The sequence below is a fragment of the Calidris pugnax genome, unplaced genomic scaffold (assembly GCF_001431845.1).
Source record: "Calidris pugnax isolate Ruff unplaced genomic scaffold, ASM143184v1 scaffold166, whole genome shotgun sequence".
NCBI lineage: Eukaryota > Metazoa > Chordata > Aves > Charadriiformes > Scolopacidae > Calidris > Calidris pugnax.
This window is the reverse complement of record NW_015090941.1, coordinates 219,247-244,828: the sequence shown is the minus strand read 5'-3', so window position 1 is coordinate 244,828 and position 25,582 is coordinate 219,247. Positions and strand designations below refer to the sequence as shown.

Sequence of the window (25,582 nt, the reverse complement as noted above, 5' to 3'; positions counted from 1 at the left end):
ACTGAGTGTGCTTACACATCTCTGATTAGACACTTACTCTACAGATATATTTTTTATTAGCCTCCCTATTCGAAATTCTCCCCAAACTTACCCGAGCAGGATTTCCTTGTCCAACTGTTTGTATTTTATATCCGCACTGAAACACTGCTTTATAAATAGCAAGAGCTTTATCTTGACTCTAACCAGCAACCTCAACTTAAAGCTAAATGCATAATTTACTGCAAATTAAACTTAATGGGACTGGAATAATTATGTTGACTTTTGGAAGTACTTAAGGATAAATACATGATTAGATATTTTGCACACCGTGAGGAAATATTTATTTCGAAATACAAATTCTTCCCATTGAGCCTTTTGATGGAACATTTAGAGGTGACACTATCAGCATATAGATTACAGTACCATTAAGGCTACTTAAATAAATTACCCTGCTGCATTTGCAGCGCTGGAGAGATGGGAAGTCTCCGGCGACGTGTGGTGTCTGTGCTGCTGGTTCACCAAGTGGGCATGGGGAGCTGGGGACAGCCCTGGACCAGGCTCTTCAGCCTCTGCTCCCTGTGCCCATCACAGAAGAAGTGCCATGAGCATTCCTGCAGAGCCAGGCTGTCCATGGGAATAGTCATCCCTCAAGACAACCCCACCCAGGGACCCCCCCCACACTTCTTTCCAAAACATGAGCCAAGCAACATTGGTACTAACTCATATTTTCTCCCCAGGGGATTTGTTTTTTATGGAAATGGCTCAATTTTAGAGCTGGTTTTCTTGGGTTTTTTCCCCCTGCAAGACAAAAATTCAGGGAAATTTCAGCAGGAGTCAATTTTAGAGCTGGTTTTCTTGGGTTTTTCCCCCCCCCGCAAGACAAAAATTCAGGGATATTTCAGCAGGAAGAGAATTTGCAGGATCCTTATCAGCAGTTCATGCTATAAAACCAATCACCACCACAAATCACTCCTGCTTTTTGCTCGTGTTTCAATCTCCAGCTGCTCTCGGCTGCCCAAGAGAGAGCAAAGCATTTCCAGCAAAGCACTTTTCCGATGGGAAATCCCAGGTCGCTGCTGAGCGGGTTAAGGCAGCCCCGTGTTAACAACCAAAACAGAGGTTGGGGGGAAACACCAAGGCAAAACGTCTCACCCTCCTCCTGCTCCAGGCTCTGGCTCCTACAGACAAAGATAAATCCCCAACTTGACTATCACACCCTTCTCCCACAGGACATAAGGCTTAAAATAGAAATGATAGGATGTGGGGGCTCTTTCTTCTTTCAGTAACATTAGCAGAAGGGAGTTTTCCTTTTGCTTTTCCTGGGGATGTCCCCATCACAGCACGAGGGAAGATCCATGAGCACCCTACATGAAACACTGGTTGGTTTGGGGCTTTCCTGGGTTTTGGGGAGCATGCTCTGGATGAGCCTGTGAGCTCTCTGTCTCCACGCACACTCGTGGACCAAGGGCTGAGAATAACCAGGCTGTACCTCAAGTGAAACCCAGTGACATCCACATGGGAGGGACTGACTTACGGAGCTGAAACATGGTAGGTGTTGGATGCTCACCCATCTGGACCACTCCAGCTCCCAGTTTCGGAGGCAGGCTCTGATGCTGGTGGAAGCACAGGGATAAGAAATAGACTGAGGCTAAAAATTTTTGTATGTGGCCCCTGTGTGAGCCAATGGGGAGCCTGAGGAACACCCCATCTGCCCTCCAATGCCCATCAGGCCCAACCATTCATGACCCATGCAGGTGGTTGGGCTCATTTTCAAAGCAAGGATGGATGGCTGGCCCAAGGGCACGTGGCTCTGTCCCCAGGGATGGGAGTGTGACATGCTTGTCCCCATTCCAGCCTCATCAGACAGGCTTGGGGAGCGTTGGTGCTCCACGGGGTCTCTGGAGGCTGGGGGTCAGAGAGGGGATGGAGATGAGCAACCCAACCTGAGCCACAGACAGCCCTTGGCCTCGCAACTACACCACAGGTGATAAATGGGCCACTGTAACTAATTAAATTTAGGTTTTGCTTTAATTAATTAATCTGTTAAGGTTAATCATGAGGATTCTAGCCCACCCTTCCCCCAGCCCTCCTTTCACCCTCCCTCTTGACTCAAGGCAAATTTTTAAATGCCACATAAAAAGGCAAAGGCTGAGAGGGTGACCAGCCACAAGCTGCTGAGAGGGGCAGGGGTGGAGAGCCCCAGGTAGGACCCCCACTTTGTCTGAAGCACCAAAGCAGAAGGGGGAAAAGGAAGCCCTTGTTCTGCTTATAGCTCCTTTGGTGACCTTGGTCATGTCCCTTGATAATGGGGTAGCTCCAGCCACTGAGACAGTGGATGGGATCTGGGTGCTGTCCTGACAACACTCACCCACTAAAAACCCCTTTGACTTGCCAAGTCCCCAGGGTCTCTGGCTGCAGACAGACCCCCCATGAGCCAAAGACTCACAGGGGGGATCTTAAGCTCATTTTTCCTGCAGTCTTTGACCCATGGGTACATGTGTCACCAATGGTGCCACCACCACCTTGAACCTCAAGGACAGGAGTACATCCCATTACTGGCTGCCCCAGAGAGGAAGAAAGAGGGGGACACGGGCTGTTCCTGTCCCAGAAAGATCAGCACCCTTGTCCATCCCATGACTTGATTGGATATCATGGACTCCAGCTGGGTCTTTGCACAGAAGTTACTGTGGGAAATGGGGTCACATCTAGAGATACAGCATGGGGAACACCAGGGGGGCCATGGTGGGGTTGGCAAGGACAGAGCTGACCATGCCCTAGGAACACCAGTCCCTCCAGGCAGGAGAACGGGGGCTGATGGGGACAGAGGTCCCACCTGCCACCTCTGCAGCTCCTGCTGGCCACCAGCCAGGGGCCAAAGCCAGGCTCCCCCGCACGTCCAGCACTGCCTGTCAGCCTGGATTAGGGAACAAGCCCATGAAAGGAACAATATCCAGGTCACCTCCATGACATTGGCTTTGGGAAATCACTATCGGCTCTACTGGGGCATGTGTGCTGCAGATAACAGCACAAAGGAGGCGTTGAGTTGGCGAATAATTCCCAAGGGCCAAAAGTTGGGCATTGGACGGCACATTTGGATTAGTTATTGAAATGCAAAGTGCTCCTTTGAAGCAGCTCTAATCCATCCTGGCAGAGAGCAGCAGTGAGACCTGGGCACCTGTGGCCATGCCAAGGCACTCTTGGCTCTACGGAGCAGGGAAAGAGGAATTTCTCTCCACCTTATCCCTGGGCTACCCCCCAACACGTCGCTCACCAGGACACACTGATGAACCAGAGCTGGGACAGGAGGGACATCTTCATGGTACTTCTCCATGGGATGGGGACCCGGACTCCTGGTCCTGCCCTGGCTCCACAGGATGGTGCCAGTTACCTGATGGCTCTCATGGGCTCTCATGGATGATGTTGCAGGGATGAAGCAAGGAAGGAAAGTGACACCACCCACTTCCCCAACCTTCCAGGGCCTCAGAGAATCACCAAACCCAACAGCCACCACCTTTGTCGTTGCAGAAGCAGCTCCTTTTTTTACCTAAAAGGTTTTTTTACCTAGAAAGGGCAATTCATTGTCCTGGTGGGGAGCAGGGCTCCAGGGAGCAGGTGCTGTTTCTCTCTTCATTACAGACCAGTGGTGGAATGATGGCTTTCATAAAACCAGGGGGAAAGGCTTTTTCATCATTAGCAGCCAGTGACAGCGAGTGCCCAACGAGCTGTGGCTGAAATAGAGCTTGGGAAGAGCGAGGCTCCAGCTCTGGTGGGGAGGGGACCACGGGGAGAAGGGTGACCACACATGGAAGAAATCAAAAGCAGCTCTGGATGGACGAGCCACCAAGCTGGTGGCCAGTGCTGGGGCCAGGCTGTCTGCTGCAGGGGAGCTGGGGAAGCCAGATGGTTGGAGCCACACAGCAATAACCTTATAGAATCAAAGAATCATAGAATGGTTCAGGACCTTAAAGCCCATCCAGTTCCAATCCCCCTGCCCTGGGCAGGGACACCTCCCACCACACCACGTTGCTCCAAGCCCCCTCCAACCTGCCCTTGAACCCCTCCAGGGATGGGGCAGCCACAGCTTCTCGGGGCAACCTGGGCCAGGCTCTCACCCCCCTCACACCAAACAAGTTCTTCCCCACATCTCAGCTCCATCTCCCCTCTTTCAGGGTCAAACCCTTCCCCCTCCTCCTATGGTTCCACTCCCTGATCCAGAGCTTTTCTGGAGCTCCTTGAGGGACTGGAAGGGGCTGGAAGGCCCCCCAGAACCTTCTCTTCTCCAGACTGAACCTTCCCAACTTTCTCAGCCTGTCCTCACAGGAGATAACCTTGCAGAAGGCCATCTTGCCCTTATTTTTTAGAGATGCAAATTTATCAGAAGTTTTCCACGTTTGTTTGGTTTCAGCGTTGTTTTGGTTTTGGTTTTTTTTTTGCACAGTCACCACCAGCAAGCGGGAAGGGAAAGGAATAGCAGCAGTGGGACATTGCTGATGGCTTGGGGGCTACAGCTTTGCTGGGAAGCTCCTCTGGTGTGGAGACCCTCCCCAAGCAGGAGCTGATGTCCTCAAAGAGCCCCAAGCCCCCCCAAACCACTAGAACAGGGCACTGGCAGTTGCAGGGGCCAGCTCAGCTCATGTCCCCTGGCACCGACGGCCACTGCTCAAGGCCACCCTGCCCTCCAGGACAACACCACAGGGCTTGGGGACAAGCAGCTCAGACCCAGGGACACCCCTGCCAAGGGCTGACACCACACACCCAGAGAGCCCTTCCCCTCTTTCCCTTGATTTTAATTTGCATTATCTCCCTTTTTATTATTTATTGGTAAAATGTAATTACCGCATCCTTCACGAACCATAATTAAAGATGAAAAACAGTCCCGACAAGTCAATTAGATTTTTTTTTTTTTTTGCCTTGGTCTCCATTAAATTAAGACTCAAGTGTTACTGGAAGTGTTTAATATCACAACACATTAAACTGAAGGCCACTTTGTAATAAATAAATCACCGAAGACAATCCAGGAGCTTTCTTCTCCTGGAGGCTTTTCTTACAATAGGATTTCATTTTCCAGCTGGGAAATGCTCTCAAAGAGTTTCTTCTTCCTCCGTTAACACCTTTTCCAGTAATGGCAAACTTCCATCAGAAGTGTTGCATGAAGCTGTGGACGTTCAACCTCCATCAAGCACGAGGCAACTCCAGCTCCTCTGCCTGGTGATGGCTGAACATGGCTCCTCAAGGCCACGAAGGTTTTACAAGTCCTGGAGTTTGGCCCTGCAAATGTGCTCCCCCAAAATACCCTGGAAAAGCAAGATATGGCCAATACTGAGGTTTTTTCTACAAGCTGCCCTGTGGGTATCACCATCAGGGTTCCCTGAATCCCAGCTCCTGATCCACAGCCAGGGAAAGAAATCCAGAGGCCATCACAAATTTGGAACATTTATTTATGCAACCGATTTTCTTCAAAGGAAAGAAAGCAAAAAAAAATAATAATAATTAAAAAAACCCAAACAAACAGTTAACAACAGCTGGATGTGCGTGGTACAATCCACATTGGACGTGTCCCTCCTTCACCATCCCTCCCTCGGTCCCACCACACCTTCCCCCTCCACGGTGAAGCCACTTCGTGGTACCAGTCCCTTTGGCAGCAACTCTTGGATGCTGCCAGTTTTCAGGGTCACTTTTTCTGCATAAAGACAAAATCATTCCAATTTGGTGTTTTTTCTCGGGTCTAAATTATTATTTTGTGTGTGTGTGTGGTTGTTTCTTTTTCATTAAAAAAGGGTCTAAATTATTATTTTGTGTGTGTGTGTGTGGTTGTTTCTTTTTTATTAAAAAAGAAAAAAAAAAAAAAAGCACCACTCCAATCTGTAATACCAATAAACATTATCCATCTTAAGAACAGTATTTAAATTTTTATATATATATTTCTATATATATATTTCTATGTACAGGATGTCCTTGCCTCATGTCATATGAGCATCTCAGGAGGAGTTGGGAGATCGGTTGATTTTTATAGCACTTTGATTTCAAAGTCTGCCCTTCAGAAGAGATGCCCTAAAAAAACAGAGATGGAAGGAAATACTTTAAAAAACCCAAAAAACCTCGCTTTTGAAACATATATACAACTCCTCCAGTCTCTGTTGTCTCAGTAGGACTAAATGGGGTCTCAATTTTCCTTTTTTTAAATAATTTCTGGCAACATTTTACCTGCGATGCAAATGGGGGATGCTCCCTCCCTCTGGACCGGAGGGAGGATGCAGGTGGCCCAGGCTCCCAGGAAGGGCTGGGATGAAGCGGGACCATCCATGGTGGCACCACCATCCCATCCCTGGCAATTCCAGAGGCTCGGCTCAGCTGTTTTCATCCAAAACCAAACAATTTCTGCACCCTCGGCCCTCTCTGCACCCATCACACAGCACCTTCCCAGACCAGCATGGACACGTCCACAGAAAGATGGGGGTTGGGAAAAGGGCACTAATTTACTCCAAGTCAAGGCTTGCGATGCGAGTACTGGTGTTACCAAAAGTACTGGTGGAACTGGACCGTTTTGCAGGCTCTGGTGGGGTAAAAGGACTATTTGGTCACGAGACAGCTTGGGCACAGGGCAGGGTCAGACAGCAGGGATGGAAATGTTGTATAGCCCTTGGAATCGGTTATTATCAGGCCGCGTTAATTGTTCAGCGAGCACATGGGAAAGCCAAATGCCTGGGAAAACCCCCCTTGACGCTGCTGAAATCCCAGTCACTACTCCCAGGTGTTCGCAAGGTGGGACATCCTCCAAGGTGGAGAGAGATTTATCTTCTTGTTCTCCTCCACCCTTGGAAAGTGGATGGAAATATCTCCAGGGTTTGATCATCCAGGGCGCAGCCGTTTTGGCTCCACGGCCTTCGTGCTGCAGATCGGTCCAGCCAAACGGCATCTTCCAAAGCCTTTGGTCATGGTATGGATCTCCCCAGGGAGAGGGATCCCCAGCCTCTGGGCAGGAAACTGGAAACTTCCCTTGCCCTGGAAAGATGGGGCTGAAGGACAGGGGAGGATGAAGGATGGAGGAGCTGAAGGATGGGGGAGGATGAAGGATGGAGGGGCTGAAGGATGGGGGAGGATGAAGGATGGAGGGGCTGAAGGACATGAGAGGATCAAGGATGGAGGGGTTGAAGGACGGGGGAGGATGAAGGACCATGGAGGATGAAGAATAGGGTTGCCCACATGCAACCTCCATATGGAGGACAGTGTCTCATCTGTTCTGCTCCCTCCCCGAAAAAAATGACTGTGAAGGGTTCTGCCTGGCCCTCAAGACAGAAGCCACCTCTCCTTGGTTCCTTGAGTCTCCAAGGCAGAGCCCAGACCTGCATCCCTCTGGTTGCATCTCCTCGAGGCCAACTGGAGGGAGAGAAAACCCTGACCACAGCTTGATTACAACCAGGTTCTCCCCTGAAAGCAGATTCTGCTCCCTCCCCGAAAAAAATGACTGTGAAGGGTTCTGCCTGGCCCTCAAGACAGAAGCCACCTCTCCTTGGTTCCTTGAGTCTCCAAGGCAGAGCCCAGACCTGCATCCCTCTGGTTGCATCTCCTCGAGGCCAACTGGAGGGAGAGAAAACCCTGACCACAGCTTGATTACAACCAGGCTCTCCCCTGAAAGCAGAAACCCCTGTAATTATCACAATACTGGACAGAAAAAGTGACATCTCAAACCCAATCAGAGCAGGAAGAAGCCAAAACTATCAGGCACCCTCAATCACCATCCCTATACGCTTGTCCCTGGGTGGTACCAGGGCCATGGAGAACTCCTCATGCCCAGCCCTGAAGTGTTGCCACGGCTCAGGGCTTCAGTACAGCCCACCCCACGCCAACACCATCACCAAAACCCACCGTCCTGCTTTGCCAAGCCCAGCAAAAGCCAAGCAGCATCAATGGGCAACTGGCTGGGAGCAGCATCCAGGAGGCAAATGGGATGGACCCAAATTTTGGAGGATTTTGTTTCTGGTGTCTCATGTGCAGTGATTCACAAGGGAAGGGTTAAAAACGGACCCAGGGGCTGTTGCCTTTGGGTCAGCCCAGGAGGAATTAAGTGCTACAGATGGAGAAGACAGTGCGGAGAAGCAGGGGAACCATCGCTTGGAAAGCTTTGCAAAGGCGTCAGGAGGGATCCAGGTTGGTCCCTGCAGATGGACATCGCATGCCCAGTGCCTTCCATGTCCCACCATTGTCCCATGTCCCCGCCTTGTCCAGGGCTGGATACACAAAAAGGTCGCAACTCACAGAACTGAAAAAAACGAAGATCAAACTCATGGTGCGAACGAGCAGAAACTCAAGAGCTTCTCTCAGGGTCTTTGCTCCAGCTCAGAGCATGTCCCCACCAAGGACGAAACCTGCGCCGGCAGCCATCTGGGCTCCTCAGAAGAGCAGCTTCGATTCCACACACAATTCAGAAAGCAACGTTTCTTCTCCAAATATCCATCCTTCCCTGCTGGGAAACGGCCTCGGCTCCTTCTGTCCTCCTCCTCCTCTCTCTGGCCTCCTCTCCAGCTGCTTCAGAGATGCCCAGGCAGCGCCGCGGGGCCACATCCTCCTCACACCCACCCCACGACCGTGACTCAAAGCGATGCAGGGACGGGACAGGACAAGTCGTGGCATCCGACCTACGGCCGCTCGGACACGCTCGGGGCAGGAAGGAAAGATGGAGAGCGGAGGGTGAAGACGGGGAGCGGCCCACACGTCCCCACGTCCCTTCGTTTTTTCTCGATCGGATGGGTTGTCTCGTCAGGTCCTTGGCTGTTTCCCCTCCTCACCTTCAGCACTAACGCAACGTCCGAGTGCGAAACGCACGGTTGGCACGACCCCCGGGCAAGCCCTTGCTGCCGCGCTGCTGGCGAGGTGCTATCTGGTCTCCAGGGACTCCAGATATTCCAGTGCTATGTCATAGCAAAAATGATACTGCTCCTGTTCGGAGAGAGAAAAGAGGGTGTTAGAGAATCACAGAATCACAGAATCGTAGTGGTTGGAAGGGACCTCAGAGATCATCGAGTCCAATCACAAAAAAAACAAAAACAGAAACAAAAACAAACAAACAAACAAAAAAAACCCAAAAAAACCAACAAACAAACAAAAAAACAAAAACAAAAAACAAACAAAAAAAACCACAAACCACCACCCACCCCCTACACAACAACAACCAAACCAAAACCATCACCCACCCACACAACATCCCACCACAAACCAATAATCTTGGGCACTAGAGCATGCCCTGAAGAGCCACGTCTACACGTTTCTTAAATACCTCCAGGGATGGTGACTCCACCACCTCCCTGGGCAGCCCATTCCAATGCCTGATAACCCTTTCAGTAAAGAAATGTTTCCTAATATCCAACCTGAACTTCCCCTGGCGCAACTTGAAGCCATTACCCCTTGTCCTATCGTCTGTAGCTTGGAAGAAGAGACCAACCCCTCCGGAATGGTTTGGGTTGGAAGGGACCTTAAAGATCATCCAGTCCCACCAGACACCTCCCACCAGACACCTCCCACCAGACACCTCCCACCAGACCAGGTTGCTCCAAGCCCCCTCCAACCCCCTCCAACCAGCCACAGCTTCTCTGGGCAACCTGGGCCAGGCTCTCACCACCCTCAAATTGAAAAATTCCTTCCTAATATCTAATCTAAATCTCCCCTCTTCCAGTTTGAAGCCGGGTGTGGGATTACTGGAGACGCCCTGCCCCAGCTGCCAGGACATTTCTCATCACAAATTCTCCCACTGCAGATAAAAAAAAAATGCCCTCTTCCATCCCTGGCAGGGATTTGGTCTGGGCGTTTGCTTTGCGTTGGGAGGAGAGACAGGAAGGGAAGTCCTAGGAGCTTTCACTTCCGAAAAATCCACATTTTCCAAGGGAAATGCCAAAAAAATGAGCATTTTGGTGCTCAGGTCAAAGTCTAACCCATCTGCCCGTCCGGAGCTAAGGGGTGTGGGTGGCAAAGGTCCTCTCAAAGCCTGAAGCAGGATCAGGCTCATTATCCCACCCTTTCTCTTTCCTGAGAGCACTACAGACAGTATCAGCATCTTCCCACCCTTTGCTAGCCCCCAGCTGTGCAAAGGGGAAGGCCAGCATGGCTGGCTCCTGGTTTTATAGCAAAAATCACTGAAATTGGGCTTGCAAAAGCAGTCTCCTCCATCCTTGTTCTCCTTTACATAACCTGTTCTTGTGGTCTCCTGTCCTTGTCCAACTCACAGCACAGAAACCTACAGGGGAGCTCGGACCTTGGAAGTGTCCACCCCCATGAGATGTTGCTCCTTCGAGCATCCAACAAGCGAAAACCAGCCAGAGTGGGGGTAAAAAAACCCCAAATCAGGTTTCTGATGTTGCTGGAAGCACTGGGACATTGTGGGAGCATCCTGGGTGGCACAGCAGAGAGGGAAAGGGGAGAGAGCTCATCTCCTGAAATCCTCATCCGCAGCTTGAGCACCGGCATGAAAATCCTGTTATCCCCCCCGAGGGTGGGCGGCTGCTCGGGGACCCCAGGTGGGAACAGGCAGTGGGGGAGAAGGGTTTCAAAGCCAGGAGGGCTGTGACGGCTTAGATTAAAAGCACATAATGCTTTTTGGATTAAGAAAAGGGATTGTTTCCATTTATCATCATATAAAAATAAACCCCACAGGGAAACAGAGGGGGAAGATGCTCGGGCCGTGGGGAAGTGCTATATTCTGGCTGCTCTCCACTGGGCTGTGGCTCTTTACACTGGGCGAGGATCCGGCCTCCCAGTGACTCCAGTAGATTGGGATTCCCAGAATAGACTGTTCAGGTTCATTTGAGGCTGGAGGACGCTTGTGTCCTGATGTTGATGAAATGTTGCCTTTTTTTAATACCTTTGCAATTTAGCCCAATGGGTCCAGCAGCTTCATGCTTGTCACATCATCTTTCCATTATCTGCATCCCTCCCTCTGCTCCCCGTCCCCTCCCTCACCTTCTCCTCCACCTCCGTTCCTAATGCAAATCACATCCCCTCCTCAAAACCATTTCATTTTGCAACTTAGGGATTTTATAATCCAAACAGGGCAAACATTTCCGGCTGACTTGCTTTTAAAACATCACTAGGCACCTGGATTCCTCCACCACAGGGACAGACACGCACCTGCTCCATCCCCTGTCCTGTTATCGGGGGCCTGAAATAGGGCACAGGCTTTTGTACCCTGACCCACTGCCACCTCCAGCCTCCCCATCGTGAGATGTGGCTCCATCACTGCCCCCGGCAGCTTGTCCGCCAATTAATTTCACTCAAAATGCAGCTCCCTTTTTCTATTTCCAACAGGAATTTGTCTGACTCCACCTCGGAGCTGCTCTGAAGAACTGCAATTACATCCCGTGAATTAATGCGAACCTGCTTTATTACTCCTGGGAAGGATTTCCGACAAGCCCAACGCCGACGCCAAGGGCATGTCAGCACGGTGAGATGAAGGCAAGCCTGAGGCTCCTTTCAAGAGCTGCCTCACCTCTGCTCTGCATGAAGATTTCCATAATACTAATCAGGATTTGGGGTGGGGAAGGAGGTTTTTTGGGGGCGAGCATCCCCCAGGACCTTTCCTCCCTGCCGGAGGGAACAGCAGCCAGGGTGGACGCCGGCGGGGGCTGATGCTTACCAAGGTCTCTACCATATTTGGCTTGTAGTTGCGGAGGGTCTTTGCAGCATAGAAAACATCTGCCATGTTGTGACACTTGATCATCTCCAGGATCATGGTGGAGGCACAGAAGGTGCCGCTCCGGCCACCTCCATTCCTGGCGGGAGAAACACGTGGTGGTGGTGAGAAGATGGCAAGTGGAGTATCTTCCTGCTTCCTCTAATTGCCCCCTTCTCTATCCATCCCTGCATCCCAGGAGATGTCCCAGAGCAGGGGCTCATACTCCAGTGTCCTCCCAGACTGGGGGACCTGAACCAGCCCCACATGATGGCAGGAGCTGTGATCCTGCTCTCTAGTTCTCATGAGAGCATGAAAACACCTTTTTGGACTATCAGGGCTGGATCTTGGACATCGGGGCTCAGTTTCCAGCCCTGCCATGGATCGATTCCTCATGTGACCCTGGGGAAGCCACTGTGTCCCTCTACCACCCTCTTCCCACCTGCAGGATGACCTGTTGGGTAGTGCTGGCTGGAGGAATGATGCCAGTTCCACCCAGCACACAGCTCACTGGGTACCTCCCTCCACCCTGTGCTGAAACCATCCCAACACCACCACATCTCATCCCTGGCAGCAAAGGGGATGGGGGAGAGGAGGAGAGAACACGATGGCAGTGTTTTATAAAGCATGTTCTCAAATTATCCTTCGGCTAATGAAGACAGACGAGGCTGTAATTAATTTTTGATTAAAGGCTCGCCTGCTGTCTCTACCAATCTGCGAACGTGTTAGGTCCCATCCAAGGAGAGCACACACGGGTGTTTGTGGGAGCCAAACCCAGCTGGGAGGAGGGGGATGGAGAGCACGTCCACCTCCATGAGAAGCAAGTGGTGGGAGTTGCACAGCTCCTGCCACGTCCTTTTAGAGCCTGCCACACGCACGGGCATGGTGACAGGGCTGGGACCTCTGCTGAGCCCCTCTGCACCCCCAGAGTGAACAGTGGGGATGCTGCTACTGGGTGTCACTCCCATTGAGTATCCACCTCATGGAGGATGTTTGATATAGTGACCACAAGCTGCCTCACCCAAAACTCGTGTTGTGGAAAAGAGAGGGGACAAAGTCACCCCAGTGAGGGCTTTTTGGAGGGTTTTCCAGGCAGAACTGTGGACACATGAGCTGATGGCATCTCCCCCCACACCAGAGCCCGCTCCTCTCCAACTGACACTCACAGGCAGTGCACCACCGTCCTGCCATCGCCACTCTCCTTCTGCCACCTCTCCACTTGGGCCAAGAGGTGCAGGAAGGATTTCTTGGAGTCCGGGGTGTCTCGATATGGTGACCACCGCAGGTACTGGAAATGCCGGACCATCAGGTGTCCCTCCTGCAACTAGAAAAGCAAAACCTCATCAGCTTGAACCCATGGGTTGCCCTCATTTGCCTCCACTGGAAGTTTGATGGAGGGCAAGAGGGGTTTGCCAGGTATTAAAAGGAGAGGAAGAGAGGAAAACCCTTTCCTGGTGCTTTAAGATGGATGGTTCGGCTCTCTCCTCCACAGCTCACACTGACCCACCACCCCATCCCACCCCAGGCAGCCCTGCTGCCATGGTTTATCCAAACTCACAGCATCTCAGACTGTCTGTGTATCTCACAAAACATGTTATCAAACCCCTGAGCCTCCCCAAGGCTTCTCCATCACATCCTTGTCTTGCACACAGAAGATCCCAGGGGATGGGTTTTTGTTGTGTTCGCTGTAAACCAGGAGGCTGATGAGAAGCTGCCACCCACGGAGGCAGGGAGCAGTGGAAGTGCGCCTTAATACTCTGGTAATCTGGTTAGTTTTGAAACCTAATCTGGTTAGCAGGCTCCAGGAGGAAGCTTCCATCCACGAAGCTAAAAAAGGCCAGGCAGATGTGGGGCTCTTGCTCAGAAGTACTCGGAGCATCAGGAGCCCGATGGGATGAAATCACAGGTCACACAGTCCAGCTGCATCTCGGGGCTCGGTGGCACACGTGTGGGGAGCACGCTTCAGAGGAGAAAGGGGGGGTCAGATGCAGATAGGGGATCCCCACTCTGGAGGGCTTCATCCACTCGATTTCAGATGCCTGATGAGCAGGGTGAGCACCAGACCATCACCAACCAGTGGGACTGGGTGTTCCTGTGGCTCTGCAGGGATCCCCCCAGACTGGGGGATGGGTGTTGGGGGCATTCAGTGCCCACTCCAACCAGCCCACCCCGAACTCACAGGGGCTTTTCTGAACCTTTTGGGGAGCTCCGCTGTGAGTTGGTGACATGGCTGGGATGGGGTGACCTCCCCAGGCCCGAGCTTTCACTTCCAGCCTAAAGCCAGGAAGGCAGAGGGGGAAGATGACACAAATAAGTGGAGATAAAACAGGAGAAAACTCCTTTAACAGTATAGAAAGGAAAGCTTTGGGATCCATTCTGATGCTCAGATGAAAGCTCTGTTTGGCTCTGGAGGACTTGTGACACCCCCCAGTGCCCGGCTCCCCTCCAGACGGCAAGGCTTGGCAAGAAGCAGCTCCTCCAGCGATTTGCTCCTTGGGGAAATATCTTCTTAGATCCAGGGATTTCAATCGCGCTGCATTTTAATTTAGCATAGGGTATATTCTACCACCTGAGAGCAAAGCACATTTGGTGAAGGATTTTGTGCTGACACCCAGAAAATGCCAGATGCTCCCACAGGGAGGGTGAACCAAAACCCTCTTTGTGTTAAGAGTCCAAATAATCTGGATTTCTCTCCTCCGGCCCAGCTCCCACACCAAAGCACCCTTCCCAGCCAGGCCACCAGCCAAGCCACACACTCCTTTCCAAGTTCACTAATTCCCATCTGCCCAAAGATCTCCACTGGGGTATTAGCCTCAGCCTCTTGGTGACCCTCAGGAGATTAAAAGACCTCAGGGATGCTGCCTCTTCATGGTTGGCTTTTGTAGTTAAATCAGTTTTTTTTTCCATCTACAGTTCTGCACCCACATGGGCTGTTCATGTCAGTCCCTGTCCCTTCCCAATTTCACTGTATTTCTCTTGTTGAACCAGCCAAGCATCGATTCAACAAGGACAACAGGTGAAAACCTGTGTGGATCTTCTCACCGTGCTGGCTCAAAGGGAGCCACCATGCCCACGCAGGGAATCTCCATTTTGTGATACATGCGTGGCAGAGCAGAGATGGACTTCCAGCCAGGATGAGGAAGGTCTTCCTATAGAGTTATCTAAAATCTTGGAAGGATCCATAAACTCCAAAAAGGTTGGATGGAGCCAACAGCAATTTTACAGGCTCCTCTCTGCCAGGACAAGAGCTGGGGCTGCATCCTCTGGAGGAGCTGGATTAGGTTGAAGAAGACATCAGCAGCTACAGCACCAGTCACTTAGTTTATATGGAGAATTACCTGGATGATCAATGCTAAGCTCTAGAACTGTGCGCCCTCACTAGATGCATCATCCTTCTGCTCTCCAAAGGTCTTCACTTGTATAAAGAAGCTCTTGGTGATGTTCCAGCCCTTCCACAAAGCAGTGCCAAACAAAACCAATCCGTCCCCTGCACATGAGGTCACCCAGCCCAGACCTCTGCACTGGGTGGCACCTTCACAGACACACATGCAGCTCCCCCAACCACCCTACGCTGCCATGGAGCCAGAGGAGAGACCCTCACCCGTGTGATGTTCTGGACTCGGAAGAGACGGGACACGATGTCCTCATCAGCCGCTCCGGAAACGTACTCCACCTCCATGGGGCCGTAATGCTGGAGCCCCGGCTCGGGCCAGTACTGCAAACAGGGCTGTGGAGAGAAGAGGAACAGCTCACTGTGACCGGGGACATGCACTGGGACATGGGGAAAGGGCATCATGCATCAGAAGCAACGTTGAGTGGAATGGAGTGGTTGGCGCTGGACACCAAGAGGGGCTGCTGGCACAGGGGGTGGCCTCAGGAAGGGACACTAGGGCCATGGCACATTGCTGGATAGAAGATCCCTCAGCTTGTGGAGGGATCAAAGATGAAAGGCCAGGGACACCTCCCAGCGCCCGTGTAGCCCTCTCCCTACTGCAGGAACGCAACAGCTAACGCTCCTGGACATGGCCTTTGCTGGTGCGGGAGGAGCCATGATGGGCCCTGCCTCAGCCCCAGCCTGATCCTGCAGAAGGACGGAGCAGGGCTTGGCCCCAGGTCTGCTCTCAAACCCCATGGGCTTTAGAAGCTGCTCTGCCACCAGTAGCACCAGCAACGTGGGGTGACAGTCCCCCTCGCCCCATGGCCAGGACATCCCGCAATGTCAAAGCAATGCCGGCCTGCGGCCCAGGGAAGGGCTGGGGAGCCATTCCTGCTCCCCACCATGTGTCCACCCACGGATGGCTCGGTCCAAGGGCCACAGATGTGAATGTTTTCACACAGCGACAGCTGGGAAACCAGCATCGACACAAAATATATGATGTTTGTCACCGCACTTTAACAGGGCATTTAGCATATCAGGCCATCTAACGGCTTGGGCCTAACTGCATGGCAAATGTGCTTGAGAAATAATTGGTTATTAATAGGGGCTATAAATCTTCAAGATCTCAAAGCTTTCTAGACCCAGAGCTATAATTTGGATATTAAAACTTCCTTTGGCAAGAGGTGGTTCAAGTGAGAGATATACCCTCTAAGTCACCTTTCGGAGCTGCCTGCTGTAAAGGTTGATTTATTACCTGTTGCCCCTAAACTGGTAAACATTTAAGATCCAGCTAAATATTGTAACACAGACATCCCTGAAGAATAGACATCCAGAGAGAGAGGCTGGGCTGAATAATGAAGAAAAATGGCAGAGCCCCCGTCAGTCAGCACTGGGGGACAGTGGCCGTGGCAGGGGATGGGGACCTGGGGGAGGATGGCAGAGGAGATGGCAGCACCTGCCATCTCATAGGGTACTTCTGGATCAGGGAACGAAATAAGAGGTTGAGAGAAAGAAAATAGGTTTTGCTGCCTCCTTCCCTGTGTTGGCCCACTTCAGTGGGGTTCAGGTGGTAGCTGAGGTATGTGCTGCAGGCAGGAGGTGCTGGACGGTCACAGTGGAGGGACAATAAGGTGGTGGCACTGCTGCAGGGCTGAGTTTTCAAAGGGACACTTGATCCCAGAAGATATCTCAGCACACGTAAGTGTAAATCAAGGTGAAAAATGCACGTGGGAGCATCAGTTCCCCTCCCATAGCTGGACTTGGCCATTGTTCGGGCAACATGGCTGCTCTCCTCAGCCATACTTGCAGGCAAAGCCCTTCCAAGCTCAAGGCATCACCACCACCTCCACACACAGAGGGAACCCAGGCAGCTCTGCTCACAAGGCTCGGGGCAGCCACCACTGCCCACCAGGGCTTGATGTGGCCAACGTGTCCAGCCCCATCCTCGCCCTGGCACCGGAGAGCCTGCCCGCCCATGCCAGAGCCACCCTTGGGTGCTGGCTGTGCACCAACACCCTCTGCTCCGGACCCACAGGGGCACAAAGAGGCAACAGCCACCACCAGAACCCCACAAGTTTATTCCAGTGAGCAAAGCAAAGCAGAGGAACCCAACCCAAGAAAGGGGCAGGGGCAGAGCACCAGTTTATTCCAACTGCAAGATGTATTTAGGTAACGTTTCACTTGGAGGCCATCCTACCCAGCAGCACGCAGAGCCTGCTGAAAGCTGAGGGCATCGCCTGGGGACCACAGGCAGCCACCACAGAAGCAGCGCTGCTGGAATCACACAGCTTATTCCTTACAGGAGGGAACAGGCATTTCTGCACGGGGAAAAGGTGCCCAGGGAAAAAACTTCAGGTCTGGGCACTCTGATGCCCAACGCTGCAGCCTCCCCCATCGCTCCCTGGGCACCAGCTCCCAGGGCAAGGGGACACAGCACAGCCCTCGCAGGACACGCCAAAGGCCAAGTACAGTTGGATTTGCTTCTGGGGTCAAAACCAAGAAGTTTCTTTTCCCCAACGAAAGAAAATGGGGCTATTTCCCCATTTCTTCTTTCTTCCACTTCCTGCTGCCAGGAGATGGGCCCCTCACCGTGATGTCACCAGGATGCAACATGGATGATGCCACAATGACACTGGAGAACTTCCCAGGCAGCCGGCGCCACGGCCCCTCATTCTGCTGAGCGGCAGCGCCAGGCGTGGTTGGTCAGGGAACAGGCCACGGCTGGAAGCTGCAGCCAAGCCATGAAAAGACAAATTAAAACAGAGCCGCTCTCCCCAGAGGCCTCCTGGGCTTCCCACCCAGAGGAGCCAGACTGGTGGGCGGTGTCCACTTCTCACCACCATCCAGGAGGTGATACGGGAGCAGCTTGGGATGCTGCCATCGGACCTCTCGAGGAAGAAAACACCCTTCAAGGTTTCCCTGAGGAATCCTGGGCCCCCATCATGCCATTTTGTTCCCCAGAGGTCTGTGAAGAGACCAGCCAGTCTCCAGCTGACTCCTTCCTCTACAACCTCTGGAAGATCGTCGGCAGCCCTGACTTCCAGTCCATCTGGTGGGGCGACGATGGAAACTGCATTGTGATCGCAGAAAAGCTCTTTAGAGAGGAAGTGCTGGGGAGGAGTGGACCTCTGAAGATCTTTGAAACCACCTCCATGGGAGGCTTTGTGCTCCAACTGAACCTCCATGGATTCTCCAAAATGGAAGGGGATTCTCTCATCTCCATCTCCATCAAGGAGCTGCAAGCAGTAGCAGCAGCAGCAGCAGGGGCTGCTCTGGGCAAGGTACGTCCCTTCCCCTGCGCACCAAAGAACCCTCGGGGCATTATTTAGTCAAAACATAAGGGTCTAAACGCCCTGGAGAGTCCTTTTTAATACCCATGTTTGTCTCTGCTGACACAGATGCTTAGTTATTGGATCTCTGTCTTTCTCCTTGACATGATGGCAACTAACTCCTCTCCTTTGCATTTTGTAGCTGCTCTTCTACTACAACCCCTTTTTTAAGAGAGATGACCCCAACCTCCTCAGCACATTTACACGAAGTGCTGGTGAGAGCAGGAGAGCCCCAGCTGCTTCCCCACTGGGCACCAAGGTGAAGGAAGAGCAGCCAAGAAAAAGACGACGTCACAGCCAAGTAGCCATGGGAGCTGTGGAGGAGAACATCACCCAGAGATACACAACCACCAGCTCCACCCCGACCGAGCCATGGGCTGATGCAACCGCCCAGATGGGTCCAGCTCCACCAAAACGGCACCGCAGCCATGGCCCCATGGGCAGCCATGAGGTGGCTCCTGCTCCAGCCATGGCCTCACCACACCGTGCCACGCCTCCTGCCCCAAACAGTCCCTTCATACCAGCCATGGAACACCCCATATTTCCACCTGGGTGGCCAAATTTTGCTGCTGTGCAGGTCCCTGGGGCTGGCCTGCCAATATTGTGCCATCCATGGCTGGTGATGGGCACCTTGGCACCAGCTCCTGCTGTTCCCATGCCAGGGCCACCGCGTCGCCGAGGTTCAACCTGCTGCTACTGCCCAGCCTGCACCTACGGACCAAACACCGCAGCTGCCCCCAGCGGGGGTTGGAGTTGGGGGTGGGAATAGACATAGCAGAGATCGTAGGGAGCAAGTGAGCATCATAGAGGTAGAAAGACACAGTGTAGGAGTAAGTAATAATAGTACGTTGTTTGTTGTTCTCAATAATAAATCTTTTCAAGTTCTCTTGTCCTGTCCCTACAGTCTCACAGTCACTGTCTTGACACCCAGGGCTGGGGGTGGCCTTCAGGGACATGAAGGGTTTGGCTCCAGCCCCGCAAAGCCAAAGGTCCCAGGCATTAGGGCTGCATTCAGCAAAACCCAGCAAAAGGCCAACCTGGGGCTAATCCAGGAGCTGCACCAGCCCCCAGGACCACCCAGCCCAAACTGGTCCCTCACAGCCCTTGGGGGGTCCATGCCCCTTCAGGACAACTCAGCCAGAAGTATGTTGGGAGGGACATCATTAAAAGCTTTACTAAAATCCAGAAAAACTACATCCACCATCTTCTCTTCATCCACGAGATGGGTGACATCCTAGAAGGATAAGTCCTTCCTGGACTCCTCTGCCCTTCAGGACTGCCTCCCAAGGGACTCCATCAACCAGGCCCCTCAACAGGCCAAAGCCTGCCCTGCAGAAGTCCAACGTGGCAGTTTTGCTGACCCCCTTCCTTACTTCTCCAAGAACTGAAAACTACCATTTCATGACTGTTGTGTCCAAGACAGCCTCCAACCATCACACCACCCACAAGTCCTTCTCTATTCACAAACAGCAGGTCCAGTGGGGTGCTTTCCCTAGTTGGCTCCCTCACCCACTGTGTCAGGAAGTTCTCTTCCACACACTCCTAGACTGTTCCCTCACCACTGTGTCGTATTTCCAGCAGACATCTGGTTAAGTTCAAGTTCCCCATGAGAACAAGGCAGCCAACACGAGACTTCTCCTAGCTACTTATAGAATATTTCTTCCATCTGCCTCCTCATCCTGGTTGGGTGGTTGTCCTGTCTATAGCAGACTCACACCATGATAGCTGCCTTGTTGACCTTCTCCCTGATCCTTACCCATAAACACTCAACATGTTCATCACCATCATCCAGCTCTAGATAATTGACCAGTCCCAGCTGCTGGTACTGGAAGGGGCTTCTCCAATGACCCCAGCCACACAAACCCACTCATTTCAGCATGTCCATGGGAAGATTGCTTCGTTAAGCATCAACTTCATCTAGGAGTGACTCCTCTGAGTGAGCAAACAACCTGGGAAGCTCGTTGGGGCCAGCTCTGCCCCCTCCCCTGGCAAATCTCTGCAAGGCAATAGACCCTCCCAGAACACCCCTTGATGCTCAGGGCCTGCTTAATGTCATAGAATGGTTCAGGTTGGAGGTGACCTTCAAGACCATCAAGTTCAACCATCAACCTCACACTGCCAAAGCCACCACTGACCCATGTCCCTCAGCACCACGTCTGCCCAGCTTTTAAATACCTCCAGGGATGGTGACTCCACCACTGCCCTGTCACCCCACACAAAGGTCCTTTGGAGCACATGGCGTTAGCTCAGCACAGAGGGACACTGCTGTGCTCCATAGCTCTTCACGTGTCCATACATATGCATATACATATATATATATAAATAAATACCAGCGTATTTACACATCACTTGGTACTGGTGCCACATCCATCTGCACCCTTGCGACAAATGGTACAATTGCCGTTTTGGGTCATTTACATCGAGTATCTGCTCTCAACTCGTAAAATAAGCCAGCTAATGAAGTCTTCTCCAGACATCCATTAAGAGTCTATAATGCAAATTTTATGTAAAAAATCCAGTAAGTTTCCTCATTGAATTAACATTACAGACCTGTAGCGGACTTTTACATCCGCTCCGGTGGCAGCAGGAGCACTTCAGGCATCCCACTGGGGAGCAATGCACCAGGAAAGCAAAGTGAGGTGAGACCGAGCGTGGCCCCCAGGTGACAGGGGACACCTCCCCTCCAGTTTGGCAGGTCTGCACATCCCACCACTCCTGCAAAACCCACGGGACAGCCCCTTTGCTGATTTGTAAAGCAGTGTTCGCAAGCCAGCAGTGCCCTTGGAAGACGAACGTGGGAAAACCCCTGTGCCTCAGTTTCCCCTTTGTAAAAGAAGGATAAAAGTCAGTTCTGGATCACAACAAGGTTATATTTGTCATTAACCTTGTATCTCCCTAGGGCATCCACAAAGATTGTGGTACAGGAAAGCAATGTCAACACAATGCCAACGTCAACACAACATCAACACAATGTCAATGTCAATGCCAACACCAATGTCAATGCAACAAGGCCAGGCTGGTTTGCTATTGCCACGGATCTTTGGCTCCAGCTGCCAACCCCGTGCTTACATGAGATAAATCCTGGGTGCCACAGCCCGTCCCATACAATCATAGAATCATAGAATCGTCTAGGTTGGAAAAGACCCTTGGGATCATCGAGTCCAACCACCAACCCCACTCTACAAAGTTCTCCCCTACACCATATCCCCCAACACCACATCTAAACGACTCTTAAACACATCCAGGGATGGTGACTCAACCCCCTCCCTGGGCGGCCTATTCCAATGCCTGACTACTCTTTCTGTGAAAAACTCCATCCTAATGTTCAGTTTAAAGCTACCCTGTTGGAGCTTAAAGCCATTCCCTCTTGTTCTATCGCTAATTACCATCTCCTGTTGCAGAGGAGAAGGAGCTGAATGAGCAAGGTAGGGGTTGTAGCACTTCTAAGGTGGTGGGGATGGAGCGGGACAGGGCCACCTGTGGGGCCAGTGTGGACCCTTGGGCGGTAGCACTCACCCAGGCGGAGTTGGACTGGTTGAGCTGGTTGAGCATGACGATGGAGGTGCAGCCATAGTCATACACCAACCGCCAGAAGTCGGTGGTGGTGTTCTGCAGCGGGTGCAGGGTGACGATGAAGGCAGCGCTCTTGGTGTAGCTCTGCAGAGAGGGAAGACAAACACCATTAAGAACATGGCAGCACTGAAGCCACTGCTGTCACACCCTGAAAAAACAGTGCAATCAGAAGATCAGAGTGCCACCAAAGCTATCCTCTCTATGCTTGAGCAGAGCTGGCCTCTCTGGCACAGCCTTGGTCCCTTCATGCTGGGGAGATGCTGTAAAAACAGGTCTAAGTGATCCCTGCCCTTGGTTGGGATGAAAGTACCCCCCTTTCTGCTCCTGGCTCTCGCCTGGAAGGGTGTTTCACACAAATAACTGGGGAACAGATGTCACCTTTGAGCCAAGCAGAAGCCGTGGCTGTCAGATGTCCCCAGCATCCAGCTCTGCAGCCTGGTCCTGAGCGAAAGCATCACCCCCAGCATCACCCCCACAGCACCCCAACACCTCCAGGCACCACGAGCAGCAAAGAGACATTGGAGTCAGTGTTCTTTTCAGGAAGGAAAGAAAACCCTTAAAGATCCCTTAAGACTGCAAGAAGGAAGGGGAATAAAAAATGATTGTACTTCTCTCGTTCGTGCTTTGAACGAGATTTGTCCCCTTGGTCATCCCAACGCCAGCTTGGAGAGGGATGGGGAGCCCATGGCCTGGCTCAGAGCTGCATCAATCACTTTTAAATTAACACACTTTAGCTCAAGCCTCCATGGATACAGTAACAGGGCAGAAAATGCTCTGTACCCACAAATTAGCACAGCTCTCTGCTAACGGGGAGTCCTCAGGCTGCCGCAAAACCTCCTCATGTCACTCATGGAAAAGCCCTTTCATACCTTGTCCCCTGCTCCATCCGTGGGGGAGCATCACGAATCCTGGCTCACCACAGCCAGCTCTTGGCGAGAGCTTTCCACCCTCGAGCAGGGAGAGGAGAGCAGCGGGGCGAGGGGGATTTCATTAAGTGTTGACCAGGCACCCAAAATCCTTTAGGACCCAAAATCCTTTGACGCCCACGTAAATGACAAAAGCTGGCATGGAGCAGAGCATGGGTCCATCAGCCTGCTGCCGGCACCAGCACCACCACAGTGATGTTGGGCAGCAGGGACCAACCTCATCTGACAGACAGACGGACCGAGCAAACCACTTTGGTACTTAAAGAAAATGAGCTCTTCCCCCCACCACCTCAAAGAGGGAAATGGGTTTTATCCCTTCAGCAGCATTTCATCCAAAAGGCTTTTTCTGTCTGCAAAGAAATTTCTGTTCTCTGACCCTCTAGCACAGATTAAGGGAGGCTCAGTGATGTACAAAAATAAAATGGATATGCAAACACCGAGCAAGCTGAAAACAAAGCTCCCATCCCACCACGGCCAAAGCCTGCAGCCCCCCGGCTCCTGCTCCCCACGGCCAGCAGCCACCTCCACTTTACAATCTGCTTTTTGCACAAAGATAAATCACCCGTGGGGTAAAAAAATTTAGGGCTCAGCCTGATGCCAGTGCTCAGCTGTGACCAGGAGGGTTCGGGGAAGATGCCTGGGGTGCGGGAGGGCTCAGCTCTGCCCGGGCAAAGCACCTCGGCTCGTTCAAGGAGAGGAAAGAGGGTTTGGTGATAAATCACCCGTCGCTCGGTGCAGGCTCGGAGCATCCTCCCAGCTCTGCTCTGCCGTTGTCAGCTGGTAGGAAATAGCTTTGCCGTTACGGGTGTCATTTCTGACCGCAGCAGGGTGATGCGCAGCGGCTTCGGGACCAGTTCGGACCCCCTGGATTGCACTGGGAGAACGGGCAGGAAGATGCCCAGAAGGGTGCTGGTAGCACATGGGGGATCTCAGTGCTGCCAACCCCTCCCAGAGCCTCCTGAGCTCTATTTTGTTATGAAATAAATGAAGACCCTTCATGTGCAGCTTGTGAGAGCAGGCGAAAAGCTCTTTCAAGACGAGCAAGTTGGTGCTACACAAAAGAAGGGCTGATGGACCCCACTACACCGGTCCCAGACCTTCCTCCCCCTGCACACAGCTGGGGGCCACCACCTGCCTTCGTGCCCTTGTGCAAAACGAGGATGTCAATTGAAACCAAGCAAGATTCTGCCACGAAAAACCACCCAAAGCCACCCAAACTGTCCCCTTTCCCTCCCCACAGCACGCTCACATCAGTTAAGGCCGCGTTGATGTAGTTGTTGCTGTCTCCGTCCACGGAGATGAGGAAGGGAAGGGATGTAAATTGAAACCAAGCAAGATTCTGCCACAAAAAACCACCCAAACCGTCCCCCTTGAAACCAAGCAAGATTCTGCCACAAAAAAACACCCAGAGCAACTCAAACCATCCCCCTTCCCTCCCCGCAGCACGCTCACATCAGTTAAGGCCGCGTTGATGTAGTTGTTGCTGTCTCCGTCCACGGAGATGAGGAAGGGAAGGGATGTAAATTGAAACCAAGCAAGATTCTGCCACAAAAAAACACCCAGAGCAACTCAAACCATCCCCCTTCCCTCCCCGCAGCACGCTCACATCAGTTAAGGCCGCGTTGATGTAGTTGTTGCTGTCTCCGTCCACGGAGATGAGGAAGGGAAGGCATCGGTCGGGCGGCAGGACGTCCATGCTGCGGTTCCTCTCCCGGTTGCGGGGCAGGAGGGCGATGCTGCACTCCTCCACATCCAGGTGGGGAGTCACCGAATTCAGGGTCTGCAGGGAGGGACACGGTGCTCCCCTTAACTCCCCTCCTACCTGCCTCGGGGGCAGCCACCCCTGCCAGAGCCCACCAGGGCACCAGGAGGGTGAGGAGGAGGGAGGATGCAAAGGTTTTTGGGGCCACTCACCTGAAACTCTTCCCGCAGCTGCGAGGAGTTGCTCTGTGGCTCTATCCTCACCATCTCCTTGTAGGTGGGCTTGAACTCGTTGGCGGGGATGCTGGTCTCCCCGCACAGGCAGGCTTCCAGGATGGCATCGTGGATGAAGACGTACTGCTCCTTTTGTGGGGGGAGGAAAAGGGAGAGGGCTGAGCCTCCCCAGCCTGCTGCTGACAGCAGCTCCAAGTGTCCCCAGTTGTCCCCAACACCCGCTCACCTCTGTTTGTATCATGTTGATCCTCCGTGAGCACAAGGTCTTCACGCAGTTGTAGATGTCCACGACGCCCTCGCACTCGGCCATGTCCAACATAACGTCCAGGACGATGTAGCAGCCGGTTCTCCCCGTGCCAGCACTGGGGATGGAGGAAAACACAGCAAACATATTCCCAGTTCACCCAGCAGCCACACACTGGTGGGCATGGAGTAAGGACTGTGTGGGTGAGGGCTTGATGTGGGGACCCTGCCCACGAACATGGGGGTAGTGGGGTCCAGGCAGGGCTGCCAGGACCTCGCACACCTCCAAAACCACACTTTTGCCTTAAAACACCCACCCAAACACCCCACTGCAGCAGCCTGGGGGCTGGGTGGTGGTCAGGCTGCCAGTGGGAGGGTGGGCACCCACTAGGTTCATTTTTATTTTAAGACAGCAAAACACATGCTTTTTTGGCAACAAAACCTACAGCTAAACAATCTGAGGGCCAACAGTCCTCCAGGATTCTATCCCAAAAGGGCAGAGGAGGATGCCCAGCACTGAGCCCTGGGAGCACAGGGAGGAACCCCCGGCACAGAGCGGGGC

At 52.5% G+C, this 25,582-nt stretch overlaps 1 protein-coding gene across 3 annotated transcripts in view; it reads right to left on the bottom strand.

The window, feature by feature from the left end:
- Positions 1 to 7,422: 7,422 nt before the first annotated feature.
- The window catches only part of PTPRU (protein tyrosine phosphatase, receptor type, U), a 50,499-nt gene continuing 32,339 nt past the window's right edge, over positions 7,423 to 25,582 (bottom strand). For all 3 annotated transcript variants that reach the window (XM_014951853.1, XM_014951851.1, XM_014951852.1), the window contains 8 exons: positions 25,004 to 25,139; positions 24,757 to 24,906; positions 24,449 to 24,622; positions 21,860 to 22,000; positions 15,240 to 15,365; positions 12,805 to 12,962; positions 11,603 to 11,738; positions 7,423 to 8,916 (listed from right to left, as the gene is read on the bottom strand). In XM_014951853.1, the coding sequence (XP_014807339.1) occupies positions 8,854 to 8,916; positions 11,603 to 11,738; positions 12,805 to 12,962; positions 15,240 to 15,365; positions 21,860 to 22,000; positions 24,449 to 24,622; positions 24,757 to 24,906; positions 25,004 to 25,139 (1,084 nt within the window). In that variant the 3' untranslated portion in view covers positions 7,423 to 8,853. The remainder of the gene's footprint in view (positions 8,917 to 11,602; positions 11,739 to 12,804; positions 12,963 to 15,239; positions 15,366 to 21,859; positions 22,001 to 24,448; positions 24,623 to 24,756; positions 24,907 to 25,003; positions 25,140 to 25,582) is intronic.